Source organism: Mesoplodon mirus (assembly GCF_964341445.2).
Source record: "Mesoplodon mirus genome assembly, chromosome: 7".
In the NCBI taxonomy this organism is placed as follows: domain Eukaryota; kingdom Metazoa; phylum Chordata; class Mammalia; order Artiodactyla; family Ziphiidae; genus Mesoplodon; species Mesoplodon mirus.
Genome location: NC_138983.1, coordinates 605,745 through 614,841, shown reverse-complemented (window position 1 = coordinate 614,841; position 9,097 = coordinate 605,745). Strand labels below are relative to the sequence as shown.

The window sequence follows — 9,097 nt, the reverse complement described above, 5'->3', positions numbered from 1 at the left end:
GCCTCTGTGGACTAAGTGGGTTTATTGGGGTTTTATTTGTTTTGTCGTCCCGCCTCTCCACCACCTTGGGGAAGGCCAGGCCCGGCCCCTGGGGTTTGCACAGCATGAAGGTGGTGGGAAGTGAGAACTGGGGGTGGGGGCCAAGTCGGCCTCAGCAGAAGGGGCTGCACCCCCAGAAGAACCCCCCCCAAACCTGAAAAGGATAAAATGGTGACTTAGGTGGGCAGCGCCCACAGGGCAAGGCTTCTAGGTCCCTTCCTGGCGTCCAGCTCCAGGCAGCAGCCTCCCTGTGAGCAGATTTGGCAGCCTTGGGACCAGGCCCTGCAGGGAAGCTGTCCTGGGGGAGGGTTTCCTGGGGTCAGGGTGGCTTCCCCTCCCCTTCTCCTTAAAGTAGAAGCCTGAGGACTGCACGTGTTGGGGGCAGTTTTCCAAAGTGTATCGTTTCTAAGCCTTTGAAGCTATCTCTGCATAACCCTGGACATCAGGAGCCTTCTAGAGATTGCCATCCGGGCGCCAAGGGTGCATTGACACCCTCAGTTCTGTGTCAGCACTTCTGATGGCATCTTCTGCCAGATGCAGCCGCGGGGGCCAGGCCAAGGCTTCTGACTATGCAGTGCGGCAGCCGTCCGGGTGCTGCCGGTCCTCTGAGCTGAGGCTGCGGTGACACTTGGCATCAGTGGGCCTGGGACCCTCGAGGCACCGGCTAAGCCCCCGAGTCAGCCAGGCTCTATATATCTGCACCTGTTCCCCCAGTGCCCACCTTGTCCCTCCCCCTTCCCACCTTGTCCCTGTGCCCACCTTGTCACTCCCCCGTGTCCACCTGTGCCCGCCTTGTCCCCCTCTTGGGGGACACACGAGTCTTCCCACAGGGCCAGCGGGGATGGCGCTGGACACCAGCAGATCCCAGCCCATCTGCAGCCCCACCTCCGAGAGAGGTGCACTTACTGGCCTGGCCTGTCTGGGGCATGGTCACCCCATCCCTAGTATAGGAGATGAGAAGGGTACATGGATGGGGATGTGGCCTTGCTCCACACAGACCCTTGGGTTGGGTGGGCATGGCAGCTGGTGCCCACGGCTGGCGGGCAGGGGTGCTGCTAGTTGAGACCCTCTTGGCAGTGGTAGACACCAGCTCTGACCACCTGGAGTGACCACGGAAGGCCCAGCAGGCGCATGTCGGGGCACATCAGAGATGGGTGGCAGGGCATGGGCGTGGGGTGTGGACCTGAGAGATGAACCAGGTGGCAGGGCCAGCGGCCACAGTCAGGGGCCCTTTGCTCCGACCCTGACCCTGACCCTGCCGTCAGCCTGATGGTTCCTTCAAGTCTGAGGTTCCCAGGAGGGACCACCAGCCCAGCTCTGAAGCAGGTGTCTTGCCCGGGTGAGGCTGTGCCCTCTGGGGCTCCTCCCGGGAGGAGACCCAGGGTATCTGCTGCAGCCATCCTCATGCTTCACAGGCAAGAAGGTGCTGGAAGCTGAAGCAGCCAACAGACCTGGGGGTCTGGCCCTGGGCCCCCTCCCGCACTCCCATTTTGTGTTGGTCCCTGTGTGGTGCAGGGACACAGCACCCCATACTGGCCCCCAGTCCATCAATACTCAGTTCCTCGAGGGCCAGTCTCTCCCAGGATGATAGGGGCAGGCTGGTCCTGGGGGGTGGTCAGGGAGGCTTTTCAGAGGAGGTGGCAGCTGAGAGTCTGAGCGGGAAACGGCGCTCACCCAGAGAGGGGAACAGGGTGGCCCCCCTCTCCACGGAATATTTTAGCACGCTGAGGGTGGGCCTGATGCCGTGGCCCTCACAGCCCATAGTTTCTCATGTTCAGAGGAGAACTTGGCACCCGGCAGTGGCCGGCTTGGTTACAGTTCCTGACAGAAGCGCTCAGCCACAGTACTGGGACCAGCAGGTGCCCCTGGCGGGGGACTGGGAGGGCCCAGGTGAAGTCCAAGTGGGGCTGTCTCGGGTTGGGGGGCGCCATGCTGTGGGCGGGATAGGCGCAGCCACTCCCTGCTCTGCCCACTTGCTCCCAGCCAAGTGGGCAGAGGATGGCTGAGTGCCTTGTGGGCCTGCGCTGGCCCTCCCTGGAGGGAGGCTGCCCCCGTGAGCCCACCCAGCACCCAGGCCCCCTGTTCCTCTGGGCTTTGGGCATCTATCGGCAAGTCAGGAGCTGGCAGGGAGCTGTGCTCCGACCTTGAGGCAGCTGCCAAAGCAGTGGCAGGGGCAGCTCAGCTGCATTTTGCAGGGACAGTGGGTGGGGCCACCAGGACGAGGGGAGGAGGTTGCTGGCCTGGGAACAGCTGTCGGGTCGGGGTGGGTTGCAGCTGGCCGGGTGTGTGGGGGAGGGAACCTGTTAGGGGAGGGTGTGAGTCGGGGCAGTCTTCCCAGGCAACGGCTGGCCCTGTTCCCAAGGCTTCTGGGGCAGGGCAGAGCTGAACACACCTCGCTGCAGCCTCCCCGCCCACCCCAGGGGCAGAGCCAGGACCTGGCTTGGTGGGGTCTCTTCTCTGGGCTTCCTCCGAAGGAAGGAAGGGGTTAACTGGCCGGATGAGGGTCAGTGGAGGCCTCGGCTCCTCCTCCTTGCCCCCTCCCCCGCCTCCAAGAGCCTTCCCAGCAGGTGTTGGGGATCTGTTTAATTACTCCTACAAACCCCCAGGCGAGGCGGGGGTGCTGACGAGGGGCTGCGGTGCCAGCGGTCTGCTCTGCAGCAGAGGCGCAGAGCCTTGCGGAAGACGGTCCGGAACTCGGCGTTGAAGATGGTGTAGATGACGGGGTTGAGGGCGCTGTTGACGTAGCCCAGCCAGGTGACCGCGCTCACCAGCCGCGGGGGCACGGCGCACGTGGGACACAGCGCCCCGGAGATGTGCACGACAAAGAAGGGCGTCCAGCACAGCAGAAAGGCCCCTGGGGGGCGGGGTTGGGGCTGCCGTGAGCGGCTCCCTGCCACGCCCCCCGCCCTGGGCGCCGCCTCACACCCTGGGCGCTGCAGTCTTCCCCTATGCCCACGTCCCCAGGCCGGTACCCACCGACCACCACAGGCAGGACTCTCATAGCTTTGCGCTCCCGGCCCGTGATCTTGGCGCGTCTCCTCCTGCGGGCCCGCAGCGGGGGTTCGGCCGGCATGGCGTCCGGGGGCACGACGGCATCCGAGGCTGGGGTGGCGTCGGGGGGCGGGGCGGCATCGGGGGCCTGGATGGCGTCGGGGGGCGGAGGGGCGTCGGGGGGCGGGATGCAGTCTGGGGCCGGGATGGCGTCGGGGGGCGGCGGGCCGGGGCCGCTGGGGCGGCGGGGCGCACGGCCGTGCAGCTTGGCGCGGCGGGCTGCCTCCCAGCGCCGAAGGCCCCGGAACGTGGCCCAGTAGAGCAGCAGCATGAGCGGGCAGGGCAGGAAGAAGGAGCACACGGACGAGTAGACCACGTAGTCGCGGTCCTCCAGGCGGCACACGGAGGGATCGCGGCTGCGCGCGTCGTTGAGGCCGCACAACACGGGTGCCGCCACCGCGGCCGACAGCAGCCACGTGGCGCCGATGAGCAGCAGCTGCCGGCCGCCGCGGCCCTGGCGGTTGTAGCGCAGCGGCACGGCCACCGCTGCGAACCTGCGGGGAGCGTGGTGAGGGCGGCGGGGCGGGGCGGCCCTACAGGGTCCGGGACGGTGGGGGCAGCCTACCTGTCCACGCTGATGGCGCACAAGTTGAAGATGGAAGCCGTGCACAGCATGACGTCCATGGCCATGAGCGCGTCGCAGAGTCCGGGGCTCAGCAGCCACACGCCGCCCTGGACCTGGGCGCAGGGAGGGGCCCCGTAGCAACAACAGACACAGGACGCTACCCTCCCCCAGCCGCCTGCCCAAAGCTGTCTTTCTGACCCCCAGTGGTCCGGGAGCAGAGGGGGCTGAATATGGGGGTGGGGGAGGGGAGTGAGCCGGAGACAGCTGGACAGTCCTGCCCGCCCCCAAGCTGGGGGCCAAGAGGCGCCCCCCTTCCTTTCTCTTAGAACTGAGAAAGGCCTTGGGGGGATCCTGGGGGGCATAGTCACCTGAGGTCTGTGATCTCTGATGCTGTGGGGCTCAGGATACCGTGGGGCCCCTCCCTGCGCAGGTGGGGACCCTGCGGCCCTAGAGTGTGAGGCCAGCACCCCATCCCTGCCCCCCGCCCCCGCAGACAGCTAAGAGTCAGTGTCTGCGGAAACTCGCTCTCTGGGCCTCTGGACGGGTCATTTCACTCCTGTCCCCTCACCCGTAAGAGAGGGCGAGGATGGCACCCACAGCATTGTTACAAAGTAAAGTCCCCGGCACCGTGCCCGGCAGTCCCACCAAGGGCAAAAGAGCAGGCAGCCGCCCCCCTCTAAATCCCCTCCTGCTGATTTGGGGCGATTAGGAGCTTAAGAGCCGTCACTGTGACGTCTGTCTGCGGCTCGGGGTGGCGGGGAGCGGCGGGTCATGTCTGTCCTTGTCCTGCTAGCCTCTGCCCCAGCCCTTCCCAGACTCACTGTGTCCACCTTAGAAAAACCAAGCCTCCCCTCCCCCATAGCCCAGGACGCTGTGTCCCCAACTCAGCCCTAAGCAGCTTTTCTCTGCCCAAACTGCGGAGTGGACATGGCTGGCACCAAGGGGGACCGACCCAAGGGCCAGACCTGCTCTGGGGCTGGAGGCTCCTGGGCCCAGGTTCTGGCAGGGGCTCTGGACCCCACACCTGCGCCTTCCCTTGGTTCCACTGTCAGGCCCGGGTGTCCCCTCGCTCCAGCTGTGCTCACTGCCCTGCAGCTCCTGGCAGCTGAGCGTCCCTCCTGCTGGGAGCCCAGTCGGTGCGTGAGTGAGGGTCTCCTGCCCTGGAGTGTGCTGGTGTGTGCACCCCTGTGGTCCTGCCTGGCTGTGGTGTGGCCTCGTGCAGTGACGTGTGTGTCTCTGTGCCCCGGGGGAGCCGGCATAGGGCTAAGCCTGAATCTGCCTGTCTGTACAGGATCGGCGGTGCCAGCTCCATGCTCACCCTTCCACCCTCTACACCTGGCTCCCCTGGGGGAGTGGAACCCGGCTGAGGGGGCTGAGTGGGGGGCTGGACTGCCAAAGTCGCCTGTTTCTGGGGTCTCTGCTTGAAGGACAGAGGCATCTCTTGGGTAAAAGACACCAAGACAGAAAGGGAGAAGAGGAGAGAGGGGCGGAAGAGGGAGGGCGGACAGACAGCAAAGCGGGCAGATGGACAGCGAGATGGGGGAGGGGAGTGAGGCTCGGAGGTGCTGGAGGCTCCGGTCATCCTGGGACCAGGCGCGGCCCCCAGCTCGAGGCTCCTGAGAGGCCAGGCGGCAGGGTCACGCTGGGTCCTCGGTGTGGCTCGGCACAGGGAACAAGGAGCAGGTGAGGGTGCGCGTGCGGTCGCGACGCGGGCTCACCTCGGAGTAGACGAAGAGAGGCAGCACGAGCAGGGCGAGCAGGAGGTCGGCGGCCGCCAGGCTCACGATGAAGTAGTTGGTGGGCGTCTGCAGGGCGCGCTCGGCCGCCACGCTCACGCACACGAGCGAGTTCCCTGCGAGCACCGCGCCGATGAGCAGCACGCCCCCCGCCAGCGCCGCCGCCGCCCCGGGGCCCCCCGCGCCGCCGCCCGTGCCGGGCCCGCGCCCAGCCAGCAGCCCGTCCGCGTCCGCGGCGCTGCGGTTCCCCATGGCGCACGACCCCGCGCGCCCCGGCGGGTGCTCAGCACCGCGGACAGTGCCCAGGTCGGGAGCCGGAGCCCCGCCCCTCCGGCCCGCCCAGCCTGGTCTTAGTCCCGCCCTGTCCGCCCGGCTCGATGGACCCCGGGGCGCTCTAAGTTGCATCCAGTCTTCGCCCATCTTGGACTTCTGCGCTCCGAGACACCGGCAGGTGGCCAAATGCAACGTCCCAAAGCGACCCGAATGAAGCGATGTGATTGGCACGGGCGGGCCCAGCATCGCTCTGCGCCTGGAAGGGTTGGGGTGCTACGCGCTGGTCTGAGCCCCGAGAAACCGACGGGGATGGAAGGTCGGGCCGACCGTCCCTCGAGACTCGCGGGCACCCATGCCACCGCCATCCCGCCCGGCCCCAGAGAGCCCCCGCGTCCCTACATGGATTGGGTCCGGGCGTCGCCTCCCCAGGGACCCTGCTGGAGGCCTTCGAGGCGGAGGTGGAGCCACTTCTCGCTCCATCCGGTTCAAGCGTCTGGGGAGGACAGCCTTTTCAGGCCACCAAGCCCAGCCTGCCCCCTGGCGCCCCCGGATGATCGGCGGTGCCAGCTCCATGCTCACCCTTCCACCCTCTACACCTCACCCGACCCAGCCTCTTGGGCCCCTTTGCGTCCCCCAGCAATGACTGCAGACCCCAACCAGGGGCCCTGCACTCCCCCCACCCAAAGCAGCCTCTCCACCAGTCTGGACCACACTCACTCACTCTCCACCCACATCCACTGCATGACACTTCATCTTCCCCCCAGTAGCTGAGCGGTCAACCTCAATTCCGGCTCCATCACCTCCGAGCCTGTGACCCTGAGCAAGCTGTGCACCCCTCTGAGCCTGGAAAATGAGCTCACCCCACAGAGCCTGAAAGGCCGTAACAGGAGGAAAGGCCTTAATAAGCCCACAGGGGGCTTAGCAGTCGCCAGAGTTCTGTGTGCTCTTCAGACATGTTTTACCTGTGTCGCTTCCTTCTTCACAGAGAAAAGCCCCAAATGAGAACCCTCTCAACCTGCACCCTCCACTCCTACAAACTCACTAGACCCCGGGCCTCCCTGGAGCACTGGGGGTGATTCTCCCTCCCTCCCTCCCAAGGATGAGCCTGGGGCCCCATGTGTCCATCACCCTCCACCTGCCAACATAGGACTGTAGGAGCTTGAGGGGCTCTGGGTACAGGGTCCCAGACCCATGCAGGTAAGACTGCGTTGTATCCATGGGGCACAGAATTGGCAGAGATGGCTGTTCACGACAGAGAGGTTAGCCTAGACCATCTGTCTCAGATTATAAAAGTGAACAGAAAGAACGTGCAAGGAAAATGTGCAGTGAGAATTTTCATTACGGACTTCCTGTGACCCGCAGCCTGGTCACTAACGGAGCCAAGAAGTGGGCTATGCAGCTGCATCCCTCGGTGGGACCATCTAATGCACGTCCTGGCCCCTCGTTTGCATCTGTGACTCCCTCCGCCCTGGGAGGGCCAGAAAACTCAGGATGGACCTGAATCGCAGAGGTGCTGCCAGGAATCAAGGATCCTGATTTCAAAGACATCAGGAGACACAGGGGCCAGCTTGAGGGACTGGTACTGTGTGTATTAAAGAGAAAACAAGGACTCTGAAGAGACAGATGTCATGATATGCTCATAAAGGGCAAAATCACTTGAGGTCTGATAAAGGAAAGGTGTTCAGGACACGGTGTAGATGGGCATCCAGGTCTGAGTTGCATTCAACATCTCCATCCCTTCCATGTGGATCAGTAAAGGGACAGGCAGGCTTCCCCCGCTTCTGAAGCCTTGAGCAAGAGAACTCACAATACTAGTGACTAGGGCAGGAAGTTTCTTTTCTCACAAGACAAAAATCCAAGGCAGGGTTGGTTGGCTCTGTGATCTTGGGTTGGGTGCCAACTGGTGAGTCCAGCCTATCCTCCTATCTGCCTTGGGTCTCTCTCCTGGTCCTCAGACATCTGCCACCATTAAGAGTGAAAAGGTAGTCCAGACTGGGAAAGGATATAATATAGTTGCAATATAGATCTCTGATAAAGGATACAGATCCAGAATATATAAAGAGCTATGTTAAATCAACACGAAAAGAAAGACAATCCCATTTTAACAAAGGTAAAAGTCTTGTACCCACATTACAAAAGAGGGTATCCTAATGGTCAATAAGCAAATAAGCACATGAGAAAGTGCTTAACATCCTTAGCCATCGGGGACATGACAATAAAAATCACAACGAGGGGGCTTCCCTGGTGGCGCAGTGGTTGAGAATCTGCCTGCCAATGCAGTGGACACAGGTTCGAGCCCTGGTCTGGGAAGATCCCACATGCCGCGGAGCAACTGGGCTCGTGAGCCACAACTACTGAGCCTGCGCGTCTGGAGCCTGTGCTCCGCAACAAGAGAGGCCACGACAGTGAGAAGCCCGCACACCGCGATGAAGAGTGGCCCCTGCTCGCCGCAAATAGAGAAAGCCCTTGCACAGAAACGAAGACCCAACATAGCCAAAAATAAATAAATAAAAATAAATAAATTTGAAAAAATTATCTCCATAGTCAAGGTAATTCTTTTTTTTTTTTTTTTGCGGTACGCGGGCCTCTCACTGTTGTGGCCTCTCCTGCTGTGGAGCACAGGCTCCGGATGCTCAGGCTCAGCGGCCGTGGCTCACGGGCCTAGCCGCTCTGCGGCATGTGGGATCTTCCCAGACCGGGGCATGAACCCGTGTCCCCTGCATCGGCAGGCGGATTCTCAACCACTGCGCCACCAGGGAAGCCCCCAAGGTAATTCTTTAAAAAAAAAAAATCACAATGAGGGAGTTCCCTGGTGGTCCAGTGGGTGAGACTCCACATTTCTACTGCAGGCGGCACGGGTTTGATCTCTGGTCAGGGAACTAAGATCCCACATACGGTGCAACACAGCCCCGCCCCCCCCCAAAAAAATCACAAAGACATGTCATTGCATGCTAAAATGGGGGGAAAATGTCAGATATGTAATTTGAAAATATTTCCTCCCAGACTGTAGCTTGTCTCTTCATTCTCCTAACAGTGTATTTGAGTTAATTTTTTTTAATGTGTAAGGTATGAGCTGAGGTGATTGATTGATTGATTGATTTTTCTCCCTTATGGATGTCCAGTTATCCCAGCACAACCTGTTGAAAATATTGTTTTCTCTCCATAGAATTGCCTTTGAACTTTTGTCCAAAAGCACTTGATTATATTTGTGTGGGGCTATTTCTTGACTCTCTATTCATTTCCATTATCCAAGTGTCTTTCCTTTCAGCAATAGTACAGTCTTGATTATTGTGACTTTATAGTAAGTCATGATATCAGGTAGTGTGGGTCCTCTAAAGCTGTTCTTTCACAAAATTGTTTTGACTATTCTAGTTCCTTTGTATGTATGAATTTTAGAATCAGCTTGTCTATATCTACAAAAAAGTCCTGCTGG

General features: G+C 61.3%; 1 protein-coding gene across 1 annotated transcript; it reads right to left on the bottom strand.

Moving 5' to 3' along the window:
* Nucleotides 1–2,382: 2,382 nt before the first annotated feature.
* On the bottom strand, nucleotides 2,383–5,643 carry DRD4 (dopamine receptor D4; the record flags this gene model as incomplete). Its single annotated transcript, XM_082629712.1, has 4 exons — nucleotides 2,383–2,893; nucleotides 3,016–3,584; nucleotides 3,656–3,768; nucleotides 5,374–5,643. The coding sequence occupies 4 exons, from the start codon at nucleotides 5,641–5,643 to the stop codon at nucleotides 2,622–2,624; spliced, it is 1,224 nt and encodes a 407-aa protein (XP_082485838.1). The 3' UTR covers nucleotides 2,383–2,621.
* Nucleotides 5,644–9,097: the final 3,454 nt, after the last annotated feature.